General features: G+C 42.9%; 2 protein-coding genes and 1 pseudogene across 4 annotated transcripts; all 3 read right to left on the bottom strand.

The window, feature by feature from the left end:
- LOC124648603 overlaps positions 1 to 4,616 on the bottom strand; it is a 20,016-nt pseudogene extending 15,400 nt beyond the window's left edge.
- A 9,258-nt stretch (positions 4,617 to 13,874) lies between these two features.
- On the bottom strand, positions 13,875 to 16,561 carry LOC124707534 (solute carrier family 35 member F2-like). Of its 2 annotated transcripts, XM_047239197.1 has the most exons (11): positions 16,190 to 16,400; positions 15,999 to 16,093; positions 15,856 to 15,913; positions 15,569 to 15,763; positions 15,084 to 15,163; positions 14,900 to 14,982; positions 14,682 to 14,733; positions 14,514 to 14,582; positions 14,204 to 14,290; positions 14,055 to 14,119; positions 13,875 to 13,961 (listed from the first exon to the last, which is right to left on the bottom strand). In XM_047239197.1, exons 1-11 carry the CDS (start codon positions 16,299 to 16,301, stop codon positions 13,883 to 13,885), a joined length of 975 nt encoding a protein of 324 aa, XP_047095153.1. In that variant the 5' UTR covers positions 16,302 to 16,400; the 3' UTR covers positions 13,875 to 13,882. The 2 variants fall into 2 exon arrangements, 1 of the variants encoding a protein (XP_047095153.1); XR_007004900.1 differs by lacking the exon at positions 13,875 to 13,961 and having other exon boundaries at positions 14,083 to 14,119; positions 14,204 to 14,394; positions 16,190 to 16,561.
- A 1,611-nt stretch (positions 16,562 to 18,172) lies between these two features.
- LOC124707532 (solute carrier family 35 member F1-like) lies at positions 18,173 to 20,936 on the bottom strand. Of its 2 annotated transcripts, none has more exons than XM_047239193.1 (11): positions 20,765 to 20,936; positions 20,489 to 20,583; positions 20,334 to 20,391; positions 20,054 to 20,248; positions 19,638 to 19,723; positions 19,467 to 19,549; positions 19,247 to 19,298; positions 19,093 to 19,161; positions 18,788 to 18,874; positions 18,644 to 18,708; positions 18,173 to 18,551 (listed from the first exon to the last, which is right to left on the bottom strand). In XM_047239193.1, exons 1-11 carry the CDS (start codon positions 20,877 to 20,879, stop codon positions 18,404 to 18,406), a joined length of 1,053 nt encoding a protein of 350 aa, XP_047095149.1. In that variant the 5' UTR covers positions 20,880 to 20,936; the 3' UTR covers positions 18,173 to 18,403. The 2 variants fall into 2 exon arrangements, with proteins under 2 accessions (XP_047095149.1, XP_047095150.1); XM_047239194.1 differs by having other exon boundaries at positions 19,638 to 19,717; positions 20,765 to 20,935.
- Between the last annotated feature and the right edge of the window lie 532 nt (positions 20,937 to 21,468).

The raw sequence follows: 21,468 nt of genomic DNA, 5'->3' as shown, positions 1-21,468 counted from the left end.
TGATAACCCACAAGTATAGGGGATCGCGGCAGTCTTCGCGGGTAGTAAAACCCAATTTATTGATTCGACACAAGGGGAGACAAAGAATACTTGAAAGCCTTAACGACGGAGTTGTCAATTCAGCTGCACACTGGAAACGGACTTGCTCGCAAGAGTTTATCGATAGTAACAGTTTTATAGCGATAGCGAGTAGTGAAATAACAGCAGCAGAGTAACAAAGACAGCGAGTAGTGATTATAGTAAACAGCAGGATTAAAATACCGTAGGCACGGGGACGGATAACGGGCGTTGCATGGATGAGAGAAACTCATGTAACAATCAAGCGGGGCATTTGCGGATAATAATAAAACGGTGTCTAAGTACAAAGCAATCAATAGGCATGTGTTCCAATTATAGTCGTACGTGCTCGCAATGAGAAACTTGCACAACATCTTTTGTCCTACCAGCCGGTGGCAGCCGGGCCTCAAGGGAATCTCATCGGATATTAAGGTACTCCTTTTAATAGAGTACCGGAGCAAAGCATTAACACTCCATGAACACATGTGATCCTCACATCACTACCATCCCCTCCGGTTGTCCCGATTTCGTCACTTCGGGGCCATTGGTTCCGGACAGCGACATGTGTATACAACTTGCGGGTAAGACCATAAACAATAAATATCATGATGAAATAATAACATGTTCAGATCTGAGATCATGGCACTCGGGCCCTAGTGACAAGCATTAAGCATAACAAGTTGCAACAATATCATCAAAGTACCAATTACGGACACTAGGCACTATGCCCTAACAATATTACACTATTACATGACTAATCTCATCCAATCCCTACCACCCCCTTCAGCCTACAGCGGGGGAATTACTCACACATGGATGGGGGAAACATGGCTGGTCGATGGAGAGGCGTCGGTGGTGATGATGGCGATGATCTCCTCCAATTCCCCGTCCCGGCGGAGTGCCAGAACGGAGACTTCTGGCTCCCGAGACGGAGTTTCGCGATGTGGCGGCGTTCTAGAGGGTTTCTGGCGACTTCGACTTCTCCCCGTGCGTTTTTAGGTCGAAGGCGATAAGTAGTCCGAAGGAGGGCGTCGGAGGCCAGCCGAGGGGGCCACACGCTAGGGCCACGCGCCCCCCTCCTGGGCCGCGCCGCCCTAGGGTGTGGGGCCCTCGGGCCTCCACCTGACTTGCCCTTCTGGCTCCGTGAGTCTTCTGGAAAAATAGGACCTTTCGTATAAATTCCGAGGATTTTCCTGAAAGTTGGATTTCCGCACAAAAACGAGACACCGGAACAGTTCTCGCTGAAAACAGCGTTAGTCCGTGTTAGTTGCATCCAAAATACACAAATTAGAGGCAAAACAATAGCAAAAGTGTTCGGGAAAGTAGATACGTTTTGGACGTATCAACCCTCGAGTTCTTCTTCAAGTTCTTTGAGGGTGGGGATCCGGTTTAGCGCAGTGCTGGAAGAGGCGGAGAATGGTTGAGCTAGCCTGATGTCGGAAACATATGGTGGCAAGTACGCAATGGGATCCGGGCAGATTGGTCCTGACGTACTGGGTTCCGGGCTATTCGGAGAACTACCAGTACAGTTGGGAGAACCATGTGACATGCTTCCGGCTGCACCCATGCGGAACTAAAATAAGTAACCGGATCTACACTAGGTCTTTCTTCTACGAGGCCGGCGTACGTACCGTTAATGGCGCGGTGGTCCGACGAAGTTCCGGCAAAGAAAAAGTCGCCGGACTTGGAGCAAATCTCGCCGCGTGACCACGAATCGGCGGCGGGAAGAGATTCCCGATCAACCGAGTTGATCTTGGCTCGAGGGGAGCCTTGGAACGGCGGCGCGCGAAGCTTTCCGAGGAGGAGCTCTCCGGAGTCGAGATCTGTCGGGCGGCGCGTCGCGAGGAAGAAGATGAAGTAGGTGAGAAGGTGAAAGAATGAGAAGTTACCGCGCGTGGGGGTATTTATAGACCTCGCGCGGAGATTCGTGTTTTGGATTTGACGGTGGAAACTGAACGGTCACACCGTTGGATGATTGACACGTGTCTTAGGTCAAAAGCGGTAAAACTACGTGGAGGTAACTTAACTGGGCACTCCCAAAATTTCCGGCTGAAGATTCGCATCTCCGAAAATTTAGCGTGGGAAAATAGGAAGTTGCGCGCGGGAAAAGTGGGAATTCCATGGTGTTGCCGTTACTGAAGAACAAAAGATTTCCGAGAAGATAATGTCAGAAACGAGAGAAAGTTTGGAAGCTCTTCAAGATTCTCTTCGGATCCGAGCTGAATGAAGTCGGAGGAATGATGAATCTCGGAGAACTTCGGGGGCTACTGTTGTGGGTATACTTTATGGGTATATCAACGGCAGATCCGGCAAGCCCGGGTGGCCCATAGACAGTGATGTGGCATGTGGCCCATCGGGCGGCCCAGTTGCTGTAGATCCTGAAGGATGAAGTCCAGCCCAGGAACAGGAAGCCGGATCCCAACCGACCTACGAAGGAGGCCGGATCCGTGAAGGCCCATGAAGTATCCGGATCCAGCACGGCCCTGAGGGAAGGCGGATCCTTGACGTACACGGCAAGATATTGTAGCGTAGTTAGGCAACTTGTATTCCGGCTAGGACTCTCCATGTAAATCCTAGATCCGTGCGCCTTTATAAGCCGGATCCCGGGAGCCCTAGAGGCACAACCACAACTCATTGTAACAACGCGAAAGCGCTCAGATAATTCCAGACAAGCAGCAGTAGGCCATGCCATCGTGCAGGTGTTCCGAAACTGGGTAAACCGCGTACCACCGTCCCGAGGACTCTCCGCCCGATGGCCCCTACTTCTTCTTCCCTCCATGAGGATCCCTCCTCTGGAGTACCGTCGAATAGGCAACGACAGTGCACACTCTTGAATCCACTTGAAGTTCTAGCACCACTAGCCACAAGGTCGGCCAAGAAACCTAGCATCATGGTGGACATGGAATTGGTCCACACAACCAGCCCACTCTTACTGGTGCCACTTGCAGCACTTGCACCGGTGACTTCTACATTGTCCATTTCTGTCGAGCAATAAAAAGGATGGCTAAAACACATTAGGAGCATCAAAAATATTGTTTCAATCCATAAAATGGTCCCATTTCTGTCCAGCAATAAAAAGGATGGATACAACACATTAGGAGCATCACAAATATTGTTTGAATACATAAAAATGGTCTAGTTTATCCAGCCATTACAATATTGCAAAGATAGCATGATAGAAGATTAAAAATACATGGTTCCAATACATAAACATGGCACAAATGTCCAACCACACTCAATTTACATACATGACCTGCATATCCGCCCACATTTGATTAGCAATATGTTTCCTACGATATAGGGTGGCCCTATGGTATCTTGCTTGTTGCCTTGCTGTTCGGATTGGTTGGGTGGTCCAAGTCACCTCCAGTATAATAAACTCGTCAATCCCTTGAGATAGTGCATAGTTATGAAGAATGCAACAAACTACAACAATATCAACTTGTACTTGGAAACGGAAGAATGGTTTGGCATCATCCAAAATTTTGAACCTCCTCTTGAGAGATCCAAAAGCTCGCTCTATGGTCACTCGTAAAGATGAGTGCCTTAGGTTAAATAGATCCTTTTCATTTTGGACCGGGTTGCTGCCCCACTCGTTCAAATGGTATCTTGTCTGACGAAAAGGTGGCAAAAAACCATGCTTGGCTCCATATCCAGCATCAACTAGGTAGAATTTTCCTAAACAAATAAAACAAACTTTGGTGACATTGGTTCACACAATTTATATACGACTAAAACTTTGGCTATTTGCTACCTTCTGGTACTTGTAGGCCTCTCTCACGCTCTATTGCATAAGCTAAAACAAGGGCATCATGTGTTGTCCCCTCCCAACCAGCCAACACATACGTGAACCGAATGTCAAAATCTACCGCTGCCATCGCATTTTGAATAGCAAAGTCCTTCCAACCACGAAAATGAATGTTCCACATCTTTGGTAACAGATGCTCGCACATGTGTACCATCGATAGCTCCAATGCAGTTCTATATTATGAATAATATTAAATGACATAAATTATATCCTAAATACCTAACGAATAGTTTTAGCAAATACCTTAAAATACGGGTCAAATCGATGATTTCCTGCAATTTTTATTGGGGTCTCCATTGATGGTGGCCTGATATAATCATTACGTAGCTCTCCTATGGCTTGGAGGACACGTCTAAAATATATGCTAATTGTCCTGAAGGATAAACCAAAATTTGTTGCAACAACCCTATTTCGAAGGTTATGTCCAACAGTATGAAGAAACAATGCCACTTGTTGCTCCACACACAAATGTTGAGTATTTTAACAATTTGCGATCTCTCAATATGTCACATAGCCGAAACAAAGAAGCTCTCTCAAACCTCAACATATTTCTACATGTCACATCAGAATGCCAAATTTTATTGTTTAGATAGTCTATCCTTTGCTGATCTCTTTCATGCATTGGGCCATAGGTTATACGTGTTCTTCTCTTCGTTATAATAGCTCGAACAAGTACATCAACCATAGCAGGAGCCACAAAAACAGTAACTCCCCTAATCATCTTTTTCTTTTTATCCATTCTCTTGCCCATCTATAATATATGTATGCAATCAAAAATAGCCACAATACAGATGAACATAACAAATTGTACAATGATTGATTCTTCTCACAAAATCAACATGCAATTGATGCAAATATACCACAAATCTGAAGTAGAATGGATGCAATCAAAAAGGGGCTGGATTTCTTCTCACCTTCCCAAACCTGCGTGCCTGCCTGCCTTCGGTCGACAGGCCTGCTTGCCTTCCCGCTGCCGCCTGCCTACCCGCCCTCCGCCGCTGCTGCCTGCCCGCCGACGCTCGCCCCTGCCCTTCCTGCCGCCACCACTCGCCATGCATTCCCGCCGCCTCTGCTCACCCTGCCTTCCCGCCGCTAGCCCCTACCTTCCCGCCGCTGCTCGCCCTGCCTTCCCGCCGCCTCATGTCCGCCCTCCGCCGTTGCTTCCTACCCGCCGCCGCTAGCCGCTAGCCACTGCCTTCCCGTGCGCCGCCAGAACGAGAGGCAGCAGGGACACGCGATAAGGTGGAGTTGAGGTCGTGGTGGGGGTCAGGCTCGGTTGGGGTTATTTTTAGGGTGGTGAGGGAGATGAAAGGTAAGGAAAAGAGCTGGAACGGGTGCGATCCACCGATTTGGTGGAACTGGCAGATTCCGCATCTGGCAGGAATATTCAATTCTAAAGAACCGCTCCAGGTGCTGAACCATCCCATTACATTCTACTTGGTTCCTCCAACCGAACACACCCTTAGTTGACTGGTTTGTAGTCATAACATGATGTAAATACGTGCCAAGTCAACCCGATGAAGCATCAAAGGAGAATACCACAATATTATGCTTTGTATGATGGAAACAACACATGATTCTTTCAATGGCACATTAAGCACTCTCAGCTATTTGAGACAAGTCATGCTACAACAATAACTACTAAGCACATGATAAGAATAACATTCAACACGACATGCCAAAGTCTATGCCACAGTCTAGACAAGCTTCCTTTTGCATCACTATACTCATGAAATATTTTACTCGTCTCCAACACCAATCAACTTATTTGAAACAACTATCATAGATAATAATCAATAAATACCAGAAACCTAATCATACCTAAATAAAGAAAACTAGCAAGCTCTGAACAAAATACGAGTGGAAAACCAAGAGCCAAACGCAGTACTAGCAAAAGAGAACACTCGCAGAACAATAGAAGTGAAAACTAGAGTGTTCTATGCAATTATAACGGAGTGTGTCTACAAAAAAAATATGTTGGGATCCAACCATATGCTACAACAAAAAAAAGACGCTCCAAGAACAACACATAGCATATGAAGCAATAAAAATATGGCGTCTAGAAATATGACCTGATGCTTTGTTGATGAAGAGGGTCTGCCTTGGGCATCCCCAAGCTTTGACGCTTGTTGATACGTCCAAATTGCATCACTATTTTATATCATCATTTACTTATTCATTGATATATTTCATATTTAGAGATGATATTTATGTTATTTCATCTATTTTTTGCATGTTTGATGACTATTGGAGAATTAACTGCCGGAGTTAGAATTCTGCTGGAAAAATGACCGTCAAGATACCATATTTATGAAGAACAATAATTCCCAGAAAATACCCAGAAATTCCTATTTTGCTAGATGCCGGAGGAAGCCAGAAGGGGAGCCTGATGTGGGCCACGAGGGGCCCACACCACCCCTAGGCGCCCCTGGCCGCGCCTAGGCATGGTGTGGCGGCCCTGGCGCACTTCTGACATCGTGCCTTCGCGTATTTCATCCCCTTAGAACCCTAAATAGAGGGGGAGCGAAGAGAGAAATATTCTATCTCTGCTACGGGACGGAAAACCACAGAGAGAGAAAAGCTCCCCGACAGGCATAAATCTGCTAGGGAAATTCCTTCCCGGAGGGGGGAAATCATCGCCATCATCAACGCCATCGAGCTGGACTTTATCGGGATCATCATCATCATCTCCATCACCAAGCCTCGTTATCTCCACCATCTCCACTCCGTCCCGTTGTAACATTTTTGGGTTTGATCTTGTCTAGTTCATAGGGAAAACTTTCCCGGTGTTGATTACTCCTTGTTGTTGATGCTATTGAGTGAAAATAATTGGATTAAGGTTTATGTCCAGATTGTTATTCATTATTATATCACCTCTGATTACGATCCATATGATGTCTTGTGAGTAGTTCGTTTATTTTTTGAGGACAAGGGAGAAGTCATGAAGTTAGTAGTGGAACTATGTTGAGTATTATTTAATGGTTTGATATTTAAGTTGTGGTGTTATTCTTCTAGTGGTGTCATGTGAACGTCGACTACATGGTACTTCACCTTTACGGGCCTAGGGGAATGCATCGTGTATTTGGCTACTAATTGTGGGGTTGCGGGAGTGACAGAAACCTAAACCCCCGTTAGGAAACCAGTGCATGAGGGAGTGTAGGATCTCAACGTTTATGGTTGTGGTTAGATTCATCTTAATTACTTTCTTGTAGTTGCAGATGCTTGCAAGGGGTATAATCACAAGTATGCATTAGTCCAAGTAGGGGTAGTGCATTAGCATAGGTTCACCCACACAACACTTACCAAACCAATGAAGATTATTCAGCTGCGTGAAGCGAAAGCACTTGACCAAATTCCTGTGTGTCCTCAGGAACGTTTAGTCATCATAAGTAAAACAACCGGCTTGTCCTTTGCTCTAGAAAGGATTGGGCCACTCGCTGCATTTATTATTATTCTCTTTTATTTACTTGTACTTTATTTATTTTCAATATCAAATACCTCTGAAAATCTGTTTGCTAGTGTTTACAATGAATCCTTGATCAAAACTGCTTGTTAATACCTTATGCTCCTCGTTGGGTTCGGCACTCTTATTTATCGAAAGTACTACGATACACTCCCTATACTTGAGGGTCATCACTTGTACCTCTTGGATATTTCTTGGGGTGACATGGGCATCCCCAAGTTTGAGCTTTTGTCCATACTTCATCGCATTACATTATTCTTCTCTCCCTACACTTGAAAACTTACTTCATACAAACTTCACACAATTCTTATTAGCAGCATTAGTGCAATCAAAATAACAAATCCACTTGAGTTCAGTTCTAACATATATCAAACATCTATTAAAATATTAGCTGCAAATTCTTCAAAAATCTCTTTCCTCAAAAGAACTAAAAAAAATAGATTAAGAGGCAATTGCAAATAGTGGCAGAAATCTGTCAAAACAGAACATCAGGTAAAGATCATTTTTTTTCGAAAATCTTCTGTCACTCAGATCAAAAAGTTCTCAACTAACGAAAGTTAGATAATAACCTGGAGCATATGCTCAAAAAGTGGCAGCTGAAAATTACGTTCTGGCTGGGAATACGAATTTTTATGGTGACAGCACAGAATCTGTGTCACGAATAGCAACTTCCCCAAATCTTACTTTCTTTCTATTAGAGGCTATTCTTGGCACAAAAAAGAAATAAGAATGATAAGGAGAGGTCATTACAAAGATAATAACTTACAAGACTCAATAAAAAATACAGAAATAAAACATGGGCTATCTCCCAAGAGTGCTTTTCTTTAACGCCTTTCAGCTAGGCGCAGAAAAAGAGCTAGCATCAAATATTTTCAAGTGAAGAAGCATCAACATCATAAATGGCAGGAGCCTTACGTCTACTTGTCTTACCTTTACTCTTTTTCTCAGGGAAAGAATGAGAAGTGCCTGATGGGGAGGTGAAAGTCATGATGCTTTTCCCCACATCTAATTTTGCTCCCGGGAGTTTTAGCCAAGATCTTCCAAGTGTGATGTCCCTTTCCTGCACATTCAATGACGAGATAATCAGTAGATACCATCCTTCCTAGGATTCTTGTGTACACTCCTTCAGCAACTCCAATGGGTAATATAACGACATTATTGGTAAGAGATATTTCTTCTCCACCCACAGAAAGTTCCCAAAGATTTAAAGACTCATAAATATCCTTAGGCATAAGACAGAACTCAGACATAATATCGCAACGAGCATAAAAATTTTCACCATTTATATCAACTTTTACTGGGGAGCCAACTTGAGGGTTCAGAATTTATTGAAACATGATCATAATTTTCACGAAGCAGATTATAACATTCTTTTAAGTAAGTTGTACTTGTCTCAAGAGTATTTAATCTAGCATAAATGCTCACAAGGGATGAATCGAAATTACTAGGCAAGCTATTGTGGCAATCAATTTTTATGGCATTATAAGCTTGACCTCCAGCACAATAAAGGATATCTCCTCCTACTACAGTATCTAAAGCATATCTATAACAAAGAATAAGGCCAAAGTAAAAGCTAGTAATAAGCAGGCCTAGAGTCATTTTAGGTTCAATTTTATCATAAGAATTATTAATTCTAGACCAAGCTTCTTTAAAACTCTCCTCACTCCCTTGTTTGAAAGTGAAGATCATTTCCTCAGGTGACATAGTAACATGACTAGACATAGAAGCAACTTAAAATAGGAACTAATTTTTGTGTTTTTTTGATATAATGAAACAAACAAGACAAAGTAAAATAAACTAAGAAAAACTAAAAAAAAAGTAAAGAGATTGGAGATGAGAGACTCCCCTTGCAGAAATCCTCTTTCTCCGCGACAACGGCGCCAAAAAAGTAGCTTGATGAGCGCAGATTGCACATCGCTGGGGAACCCCACAAGAGGAAGGTATGATGAGCACATTAGAATGTTTTCCCTCAGTAAATAACCAAGGTTTAATCGACCAGTAGGAGAAAGACGTGACTTCTGAAGGTGTTGCTAGCTGACTTGTGGCAAGGCACACTACCGGTGTCAGCAATAACGTGGAACATTCACACAACACAACTAAAATACTTTGCCACAACTTATAGTGAGGTTGTCAATCTCACCGGTTTTGCTGAAAACAAAGGATTAACCGTATAGTGTGGAAAGAGATGTTTGTTTGTAGTGGAATTATTGAGAACAGTGCATGGAGTAAGTAAACAGAACAAGATGATTTTATCAGTGTAAAAGAAAGGATCGGGGTCCACAGTTCACTAGAGGTGTCTCTCCATAAAGATAAATAACATGCTGGGTGAACAAACTACAGCTAGGCAATTGACAGAATAAATACCATACACGATAAGATGATTACTATGAGATTCGTTTGGGCATTACAATATAATATATAGACAATAAACCAACTGCGTCAATGACTAATATCCACCTTTCGGTTATCATTCGAACCCCTTCCAGTATTAAGTTGCAAGCAACAAATTATCGCATTAAGCAATGTATGTAAAGTAAACAATATAATTACCCTTAGATAAAGCATTGTTGTTTTCTCCATAGTAGCAACATCACATCTACAATCTTAGAAGTTATTGTCACTCTTTCAGAAAACTAGCGGCATGAACCCACTATCGAGCATAAATACTCCCTCTTGGAGTTACAAGCATTTACTTGGCCAAATCATGTACTAGCAACAGAGAGCATGCAAGATCATAAATAACATATGACAAGTATATAATCGATCTCAACATAGTATTCAATATTCATCGGATCCCAGGAAACATAACATGTAGCATTACATAAAGATGATCTTGATCATGATAGGCAGCTCAAAAGATCTAAACATGAAGCATAAATTGGAGAAGACAACCATCTAGCTACTGCTATGGACCCGTAGTCCAGAGATGAACTAATCACACATCACTTCGGATGCGGGCATGGCGATGTAGAGGCCTCCGGTGATGATCTCCCTCTCCGGCAGGGTGCTTGGAAGATTTTCAGAACCCTCCCGAGCTAGGATCGGCGATGGCGGCCGCGACGGAAATTTTCGTGGATGGAGGCTCGGGTATTTAGGTTTTTCCCGAGATCGTGAATAAATAGGCGGAAGGGCGAGGTCGATGGACGCCTGGGGGCCCACACCACCCCATGTCGTGGCCAGGGCCTGGGCCGCGCCATGGCCTGGTGTGGCCGCCCTGTGGCGCCTCTCCGTCTCTCCTCTGGACCCCGTCTTCGTTACGGGAAAATAAGAACTTCGACTTTTGTTTCGTCCAATTCCTAGAATATTTCATGTACAACTTTTCTGAAATACAAAACAACAGAAAACATGGAACTAGCACTACAGAATCTTGTCAATAGGTTAGTGCCAGAAAATGTATAAAAGTGCAACGAAGTGTAAACAAAACATATATAAATTGGTGTAAAACAAGCATGAAGCATCAAAAATTGTAGATACGTTTGCAACATATCAGGGACAATCCCTTACAAATAATGAAGAAAAAAATCATACAATAACTAACGGATGCACAAACTCACACATAACCATTCATTTGTTTATCCATAAGTTAATTTATTAAAAGATTACACACAAGAAACACTAAGTTGCATGGGAGATTTATGGTAGTATCAGCATAGTTAGCTCACTTTCGTACACTTTTGAGTTTGAGCTCAGGTTCTTGCACAGGTTCATATAATTTTTGAAGATCCTTACACAATTCACTTAGGATTCACTGATTCGTACATGATTCAAATCTGAAAGATTTCTACAGAATTCATACACAGACAAATATGCCTAATTATCAAAGGATCCATGCATACACAATTCATATAGGATTCATACAAAATTCAGAGGGTATTCATACAGTTCCATACACGTTAGACATTTTTAGTAGGTATCAAAACAAATACACCACGAAACATGGACATGTCAGTTCATGAAAATGAAGAAGAAAATAAAGTAAATCCAAATCGAGAAACGAAATTAAAAACAACATACAAGTTTCAGCAGATCCAGTAATAAAGAAACATAGCTCGAAGATTATAAATAGGAAAGTCATACTTTCATACCAAAATCATCCATGATCCATATGTGTCCAGATTACAAAAGTTTCATAGAAAAAATCTATGAATAAAATGAACCAAAGAGAAGAGATTTGCAAAAAAAAAAACTTATGTAGAAACTATGAACTGAATTAAAGTTTAAGAGCCAAGAGATTTGGGGCCATGGAGGAGAGGCAGGCTTCCAGCCGCCTCCTTTGGCGTGCTGTTGCTGCCGGCGAAGGTCGCGTGGTCGTCGATCTAGAGGCGGGCGCGCTCGGGCTGGCAGTGGGAACCGTGGCCTAGCTAGACGGTGGACGTGACGAGGCTGTGGAGCACCGAACCATGTCGGATGGTGAGCCATCGGTTCTCCATCATCGGCACAGATCCATGGCTGAGGGCATGGTGGAGCACGGATCCATGCCTGACGCCGCTGGTTGGAGTTGATGATGGGACAGGGGCGAGCTCGATGGGTGGTGGCCGCCGTGTGGGATCATCGTCGCACAGTTTCCCGTCGACGAGGCGTAGGTCGCCCGGCCTACCGTGCTGCTCGACGGTGGAGAGGGCATTGGAGCTGGGAGAGGGGACGGGTCGGGGGTGGGGGGCGGTGGTGCTGGGAGAGGGGACGGGTCGAGGGTGGGGGCGGCGATTAGGGTTTGGGTCGGGGCACTTAGGGTCTGTTTGGATTACAGCCGCGGCTGGCCGAACCAATTTTTCGGTCGTTGACTAGTACTTCCGGTTCCGTTTGGATTAGAGCCAGAGAATCGGAACCACGCCAATATTTTGGTCGCTCCATTCAGTTTCTGTGCCCGCGCGTTGGCGAGACGCCGGCGGCAGAATCCTTCGCCAAATATTTGGCGTGCCAATTTTGGCGGGGCTGACTGGGGCGTGATCCAAACAGCCCCTTATATTCCAGTCCGTACTAGGGGTGATTTCAAACTTTCTGGAGGGCTAAAATGCAAATATGCCAAGACCTTTAACAGTGTGAACTTTGCACGGATCTTCAACAAATATGTGGTATAGATAGTGCTGGGACTCCACATGTATAATTCCAAGCCCATATGCAATTGTGAGTTGAATGAATCATGATGCAAATTCTTACTCAGCTGCAACTGCGGCGGTGGCCTGCCACAGTTTTCTGGTGGGCTTATCCTTGAGACTTAGCTAGCCCAACCCTTCTTTCCAAAGGACCCCAGTAAGAAAAGCTCCGGAAGATTGATTGAACCATGGGCCGTTCAAAATGGGAAATAGAGCTCATCGTCTTCACAGCGTGGATTACCTTCCACCCGCCAGGTCGCGGCTCAGGTGCTACACCGGGCGCAATCTTCCGCCGCCGGCCGGCCGCCTCATTTTCCCGTCAAATCGGCGTGCCGAGACTTTTTTTTTTCCATCCACTTCGTCTCCTGCCTAAGTACCTAACTCTCTGCGCCCTCTCGCACCCACATGGCCACATCCATCAGCAGTTCAGCATTCAGCAGTTCAGCATTCAGCAAAGAAGCACATCATCATGGAAAACAACATGAGCTGTGCTCCAAGTTCTCCTCTCGGCGGCAAGATAGGAACTGAATCTGCTAGCCACAGCCGCCTCCTCGTTTGGCTGGTGGATTGTGCTGATCCATGCAACCCCCATACAGGATAGAGCTCGCCAGGCGTTCGATGAAATACCCAGCCAGGGTGCCCTCGAGCCACAGCGGGCTCCAACCACGTCCTCTTCGACTACACACGACACAGGTGCGGAAGACACTGGTTCATTTCTTGTGGCGGGCGGCCGGGCGCGTTCAAGAGCAGTTTGTGCGTAAGGTTTGTTCTGATCGGGCAGAGGCCAGCTTTGCTTCTCGACTGCATGAAGTGTTTCAGCGTCAACAACGAGAGTGTGGTTCGGTGGTGTTTGGGCGGATGCCTAAGAGGAATTGCGCCAAATGGACGTTGTTGCTTACTCACTATGTCCGGATCAAGGTGTGTTCAAATGTCATTGTGCGAAATAGAAATTTCAACTGGTTGCGCCACATACTATTATCAAATGCTGTTTAAGGATGATCTCTTGTAGGCTGGTGGATTTGTGTGGGTCGAAATAGAAATTTGAACTAGTTGGGCCACACACCATTATCAAAATGCAGTTTAAGAATGATCTCTTGACTCTTGTAGGTTGGTGGATTTGTTGGGGCATGAATCCACTGCAAGGGTTCAAGTCCTGGTGCTCACGTTTACACAAACAAAGTGCCTTCAGTAAGAATTTAGTGAGATTTGTGGACTTATCCTCGGACTTCGGCAGTTCTAGCATGTGGTTAGCAAGTGCGCTTGTGGGGGTATGTGTGCAGTGCGTGCCCGTGATTCCGCATATGCACGCTTTATATTAAAAAAATGTGAAAATGAGAGAATTATGAGAATTTTCAGGAAATGTGAAACAATTCATAGATACATAACATGCTACAACACTTGCGCAGATTGAACATCAAACCTCTCCTGACTTTTTGCCAGGTTTTTATCGCTGCCAGCAGTTCACTCGCGTGAAAGTTGTTCATACTGCGTTGCTTGTTCTGTTGTACTTGCAACTATATCATCATCTGAAGAACTCTCACTTCATAGATCACAAGCAATAAGATATATTAGACTTGAGTAGTTTGAGTGCCATAGGTATGAATTTTTTGAGAAATATCTGAATCCAACTTACTTCACGGAGTAGATGACCAATCCAATAGCTACAATAGAAAATGCTATATAGTAGATCCAGTTTACCTTCATGTTGCACATAAGACATATCAGCACAATACTAGAGCAAATTCACCTCGTCTAAAGTCAGAATCTGCAGGAAAAAGTCACCTGCTGATGATAGAAGAAAATTCGAACTGCAACCGCCCAAACATCAGTTGTTAAGAGCGAGAGGTTGAACAGAGTTGCTCCACTCATCTGCGACAAGTTCTCGTCAGTAAGCTAATGCTATTGTAACGTTGCTATTTGTCAATGGTAGGACCATCAGAACTAGTACTTGTTGATGAGTTGCGAACTGTTATCTGCATAACCAAATGATACCATCCCTTTTTATACCTTTGAGTTCCAACAGGGGGAGTTTTTCCTTCCTAGAAAAGACTAAAAGTAGAAAATAGGACTAAACAGGTTGAGGAACCTTAACCTTAATAACAAAAGGAGCAGTGGTTCTGAACACCAAAAATACTGCCGCAAATCCTGCGAACAAGCCTATCTGGAGATATATTAAATGTAGGGCGTTAGTTATATTCTTGATCTAGTCAATAAGCACTGACATGAAGTTACTACAGGTCAATGAAATTAATTATCTTACCATTGTTGGAGACCAATTAACTGCGTCTATTTTCTTCCTCTCAAACAGTGTTCTAAGGTTTACTTATGTACGGAAACGTGAAGTTTGCTTGAAGAACATAGACTGAAATATTTGCCGGAAGACTGTGGTGATAGTTCAAGCAATGAAAGAACAACAGAAAGTAAATACGTGGTACCTCAATTATGCCATTTTCAGTAATGGTATTATGGAAAGGATACAACTGAATTCCAGTGACAAGCATCCCAAATATTCCAAGCATTGCAAGATATTCAATTCTGTCTTTCTTCTTGACACAGTATTCCTACACATGGAAGGCAATTAAAATTCTTTTTATAAAGCATGATAATTTATATCGACATTGCTATTGGCGATGGAAGAAATTATGGAATGTGATTTAACAACCTCTCCGACATTGCTAAAGGCAAAACAAAGTGTCCCGGCAATGGCAATGGCATCCCCCAAAAGAGGTATTTTACTAACATCTGCAAAAAACTGAGTTATTATTTAAATATTTTGATTTTCATGTTAACTTTGTTATAGTAACCAGACATGCTCTTTTTTAATACAAATACGTTTCCTCCTCATGAGGTTGCTAAACGTGTTTTTTTACCCAAGTGGGTGACATGTTATTTTTATATTTTTGGTTGTGTGCATCATCGATGTCTCGACTAGTTTCTTGACATTTTGTTGTTGCAGAGACCGGTTGTAATTGGTATTAGTTCGATATATATTGCCGCTTATCAAAAAATCTACCCATACATATTCTGTTTTTTTCTTGTCATCTTGTATCAGGAAGTTTTGTTGGCGTACTTGTCTACTAAATAAATGTTCTGTTGCGTAAATATATCCTTGAATTGTAATTGACACTCTGATCCCTAGGTACTTACCTTGCACATCTGGGGAATCGGAATCTGACATAATTGCCACGGCAAGTCCTGCCACCGAGGTTCCTGCTCCTACAAATTGCCAGAAAGAATATCTTGCGCCTAGTGCAAACCTGGTAAGGATCATGACCCATGGAATGGTGCAGCAGCTCAACAAGGTTATGCTGGTGATGTATGAGTATTGGTACGCCTTTATAGCTGCAACATGAGGTAAACAGCGATGACATATCTACACTACAGCCGATTGGTGATTCAGAGTTTTCAACTTATTTCATGCATGGTTTACTTACTAAGACAGTTTCCTGCGACATCGATAAGGACCAACAGGAGGTACCAATACCACGGTATCTGCAAAGATGAGAAAGAAACCAGTGATCCATACATGAACCATTGGTAACCTTCCAAAATTCATCATTTGTGTAGCTATTGTCACCAGTAACGTTTGTCGCCGCCGCAGGAGAATTGGTCCATAAACCAGCGCCAACAACATGTACGAGAAGAACGACTGCGTCAGTGGTGCATCAACTCCTGCAAGTGAAAGGTGGGATCAAAGATTTTTTATCATCTTGTACGAAGTGGCGGTGCGATGGATTAACCCTGTGAGGAAGATGAGTACTTTGTTACCGTGATTAGAAATAACAGAAGTGATGAAGTTGCAGATTGCCAGGGAGAAGGAGACTAGCTGTCCAAGGAGGAGAAGGAACAGCATCCTCCATGTGCCCCCCTTGATTTCCATGGAGACAAGGCCAAGGAAACCTTGCGTGTGGTGAGTGAGAGCTAGATCAGCAAAATAAGGTACACGCCGTCCTCTCAGCGTTCTGTGGTCTTGATGAAAAAAAGACTCCTTGCCCTTTTATGATACAAGGTACTGCTGACCTGGAATACACCATGCTCTGATCATAGCTGGTGCTTAATTGATTTTTGGATATTTTCCGCAATAAAAAAGAAAATAGATTTCTTAGCTCAGCAAGCTTGTCTGGCCGCTTCATACACAATCGTAAGGTAAGTGTAATACTGGGCTGGTAGTGGTTGGCTCTTGGTGTCTTCTGTTACATGTGTACAGGCATATATATGGTTCTTCTTAGATCAGTGGTACGCCCCACCGCTTTATAGGAAATGCATGCCAAATGTTGAATCCTTAGGAAATATTTTGTTTTTCTTTTCTGGAAAAAGAAATGTTTTGATATTAGATCAGCTGCAGCCGCTAGAAAGATCAAGAATTACCAAGGCAAATGAGCCAAGCTACCGAGCAACTGAAAGATCAAAAGTATTTACCGTGTGATGCTGCAGATTTGGAAATATAACTGATGAAAGTGGCTGTAATAAAGTGTAGCATGAATGGAGATACAAAGTATTCTCTTTTTTTTTGCAGAAAAAATACAAGGTGTAATACTGGACCGACAGTTGTTGGTAATGCCGACCTCGAATACACCATGGCGTGACTCGTGAGCATAGCTGGTGGCTAATTGATTTTCGGATATTTTCTGCAAGAAAAAAGCAAATAGATTTCTTAGCTCAGCAGCTTGTCCGGCCGCTTCATAGACAATAATCGTAATAATACAAGGTAAGTGTAATACTGGACTGGTTCTTCTTTGATCAGGGTATGGTCCCACCGCTTAATATGAAGTGCATGTCAAATATTGAAACGGTAGGAAATATTTTGTTTTTATTTTCTAGAAAAATAAATGTTGTGATGTCCAGATCAGCTGCAGCATGTAGAAAGATCATGAATTAGAAAGGTAAATGAGCCAAGCTACCGAGCAACTGAAAGCTCAAAAAGATTACCCTGTGATGCTACAGATTTGCAAGTACGGCTGATGAAAGTGACCCTGACAAAGTCTAGCATGAATGGAGGTACATGCGTTTCACACACGCACACAGAGCAATGTCACCACGTCCAGAACAACAATGTAAGAAAACTTCGCACAAACGGCACGGCAGAGGCAATGTTGATGGTTCGAGGCATTTCAACATCTCTCTTTATCTCTCCGGTAAATTTGAGCGACGCCAGCCTGATCCGTGTCTCCCATAATGTGATTACAGGCAATGAAAGTGACGAGAGATGGTTGCTAGGTTGGATTCAATTTCTGACTGGAACTTGACGTTGATGTCATGTTTCAAGTTGTACAGCTGATGCTAACAAATGAAAGCCCGTACTATGGATTTTTAAACTCTGGATAGAGGCTCCAAGATGCATTACGGCAAACTGATGTCTGAGGTGCGCAGCGGACTGCTACAACTTATCATTCCATTACAGAGTACAAAAAGTTAGTGGAAACAACAGTTTGTTAGATGAAAGAAAACCCTATATCTGCAGATGGCATAGCTCTTTTGCCACCCAGTATGATATATATCAGTCAAACTTCTCCTCATCCCTAAACACGATAGAAGTCTCAACATGGAGTTACTGATGAGCAGCCGGACTTACTTCAAAGCATGTGAAAGCGCAAGCTCAATAAGAAAATTGTTGTTGCAGCTCATTTTCGATTTGTGCACTGTTTACTCTTTTTCCGTTCTCTTGGTTTGGTTGATGCTACTTTGATTCCCATGGAGGATCAATGAGGATTTTTTGTGTATGACCGACAATTCATGAAGAAGTTTTAGTAAGTGAATGCTGGAACTTCACCTTATTGTTCATTTTGATTCCTTTGTTGCCAAGATGCACTATTTACAGGACTATTTCTTACAAAAAAAAAAACACTGATGCTATGCTAAAACAAAATAATCTTGGCTTGAAGCAGTATCAATTCTGCGTATACATGAACCACACAAGATTGTACACTAAGCACATTTTATTTTGCCATATTTATCAGGGAGGTTGGTTATATGTAGATCCCACTAACAGATGTGAGCTTCCTCCTGTTGCTTCCTTTCTTGACCGTCCAAATTAGAACAACTTCCTTTTGAGTTATCCTCACTTGGAAGTTGTTGATATTGAGTTACAGCTTCTGTACTTTCAGCTGTTCCATCGCCTGAAGAACTCTCACTTCATATATTACAAAGGTTTGTTAGGTTTCTAGGGAGAGTGACATTTCTTCATAGGTGCAGATTGATCTGGAACGGCTTGAATAAACTTACTTCAGTGAGTAGATGATCAGTCCAATGGCCACAACTGCGAATGCTAGATAGTACAGCCAGTTTACCTGTATGTTGCACCCAAATCATGTGAGCATACGGTGCAATTATTATGATCTGGTGCTATGATCAGTTAGAAATTGTAACCTGTTGGTGATACAAAAATACTCGAATGGCGACTGCCCACATGTCTGATGTTAAGAGTGAAAGGTTAAACAACGTTGATCCACTCAGCTGCAAGAGTTATGGTCATCAGAAAGAGCTAAAGTACTTTGGAAATGAGAAATGAAACAAGCCTTCCACCTGATACTTCATGGTGAGCTAATATTACCCAAATAACGTATTTTATACTTAGTTTATTCAGATAATTCATAACCACTTGATGGGACCATTTTCTCTGCTCCCTACTTCTGTAGCTTATTAACAGCTTAGCATGTTAGAGGGATCTTAACCTTAAGGACAAAAGGAGTAATGTTGTAGAACATAAATGTTGCAGCTGCATATCCGGCGAACAAACTTATCTGGAAAAAAAAATAGTTTGCAGAAGTGAGTTTCCTGTATGACAATTCAAAAAAGTGTATTGCAGATAAAATTATAGTTTGCTACCATTGTTGGAGACCAGACAACTGCTTCTAGGTTCTTCCTTTCAAATATAAATCTGATGTTTTGTCAGGTTAAATGGTAACATGAATATTTGCTCCAGAAAGAAACCTAATGCTTTTTAACTATGCAAGAGCGAGAGCAAATTTTATAGATGGCAATATCAATGGATCATGATGATTTCCTTTGCTGGTCTGCAGTTATTAACCAACCGTGGAGAGGATACATCTGAACTCCAGTGACAAGCACCCCACATAGTCCATGCATCGCGACAAGTTCCACTCGGTCGTTCTTCTTGACACAGTATTCCTACATAATCAAGGAAAGTAGTATGCATATTATCATTTTTGAGAAAATATTCCTGACAGTAGCAGGATAAATATAATAGATCACTGACCTGTCCAATATTGGTAAAAGCATAACAAACTGTCCCGGCAATCACAAGTGCGTCCCCTAGAAGTGGTATTTTACCTGGATCTGCAGCTAAATAATATAGGTTTTTGTATCCTGTTAAATCTTATCTCTGCCGTAGAAACTGTGGAAACAATTTTAGCTTGGAGGATTAATAAAATTAGGTTTTTTGAATTGAGTACATCTGTACCTGTTCTAGTTCCAATTTTCCATCTTGTTCAGCAGTAAATTGATCTCCTACACTATTGTAATATCATGATTTCTTCTAAAGGAAAAGACATACTGTGAAGGACTTCATCCTGTGCTTTCCCTATCCGTAGTTTCTCACTGATTTTTATTCTTGTACTTAGACATCCTAATTTACTTACCTTGTCATTTTAAATCAAAGCTATACTTCCTTACCTTGCACATCTGGAGATCTTGCATCTGAAAGGAGCACAAGACATAGCCCTGCCACGCAGGTCCCTGCCCCCAGGAATTGCCAGAAAGAGTATCTCGTGCCTAGTACGTACCAGGTGAGTATTATGACCCATACAACAGTCCAACAATCCAGCAACGTTATGCTGGTGATGGATGAATACTGGTACGCCTCTACAACTGCAACACAAGTTTCAGGTCCATCCTCAGGGGCAAGGACTGCATTTAGTGTCTCACTGATAAAATGTGTATTGCTTGTACTTACACAGGTAGTTCCCCTGGACATCAATGAAAGCTATTGCTAAGTACCAATACCAAGGTATCTGCAAGACAAGACAGGAGCGCCCAAAAGGCAAAAGCTTGAGGTGTGACACCACATCAGGTAAGTTCCATCAATGATTTTCATACTGCTATGCTCACCCGCGGCTTCTGTCGTCGATGGAAGAGGATTGGTACATAAACTAAGGTCAAGAGGAGGTATACGAAGAATGATTGTGTGAGTGGTGCATTGACTCCTGCATAAACATACATAAGTGAAATCATATTGGATCTCCTGCTTTATCAAATGATAATTTCTCTTATATAGACTAGAGTAATGCCGAACATGAGCAATTCCTACAGAGATTGACATCTGCCATCTGAAATGATATATATAAGTTTGATTCTGTAATTTAGGCTAAGGAGAAGAGTGGGTACCAAGATTAGCAACGAGGGAGGAGGCGAAGTTGCCGGCGGCGAGGGAGAAGGCCACAAGCTGGCCGAGGAAGAGGACGAGCAGCAGGCCCCTTGCGTTCTTTGTCTTGATCTCCATGGTCGACCACGGCCAGGCCCTGACCACGCCTCACGCAAGCCTGAAGGTAGACTGGGGCGGGCAGATGGCTGAGGTGTCCATTTTTATGTCCACGGTACGATTTTTTTTATATTTAATAGATATTGTGTGTCAGATATAACCATAAATGTATGAAAATGAGGGTTAAACTACCTATTTATATTTGAGAAGATATCCCGTGTGATAATCTAAGCCAAGGCTAGCTGGGCTCCTACAGTAAACTAATGTTAGTTGAGATTAGCATGTTCCTCTCAAAAAAGAAAGTTGGAAGCAGCGTGGGAGCCATGTGGGCCAGTGCATTGATTTATGGATCTTGTTATTCGGTAAAGATCTCATGTCTCACGAACCTGTCGGCCCTATAATTGTAGGCCCGCCTGGACCTGGTGGACCAATCATGACAGGGCCATAACTGATTATGTTTAGAGCAACTCTAAGAGCAAGTACAATAAGGTCTAATCAGCTGGCTATAAGGATTAAAATAATATATTTGTGTCTAGTTGGATGGGAGAAAAGAGGAGAGAGAATGTGAGTGGGCTCTTATGGAAGAGCTAGCTCTAGCACGTGCTTCTTG

This window comes from Lolium rigidum, chromosome 4, assembly GCF_022539505.1.
Source record: "Lolium rigidum isolate FL_2022 chromosome 4, APGP_CSIRO_Lrig_0.1, whole genome shotgun sequence".
Lineage (NCBI taxonomy): Eukaryota > Viridiplantae > Streptophyta > Magnoliopsida > Poales > Poaceae > Lolium > Lolium rigidum.
The sequence above is the reverse complement of the archived record's forward strand: the minus strand, read 5'-3'. Positions and strand labels throughout refer to the sequence as shown.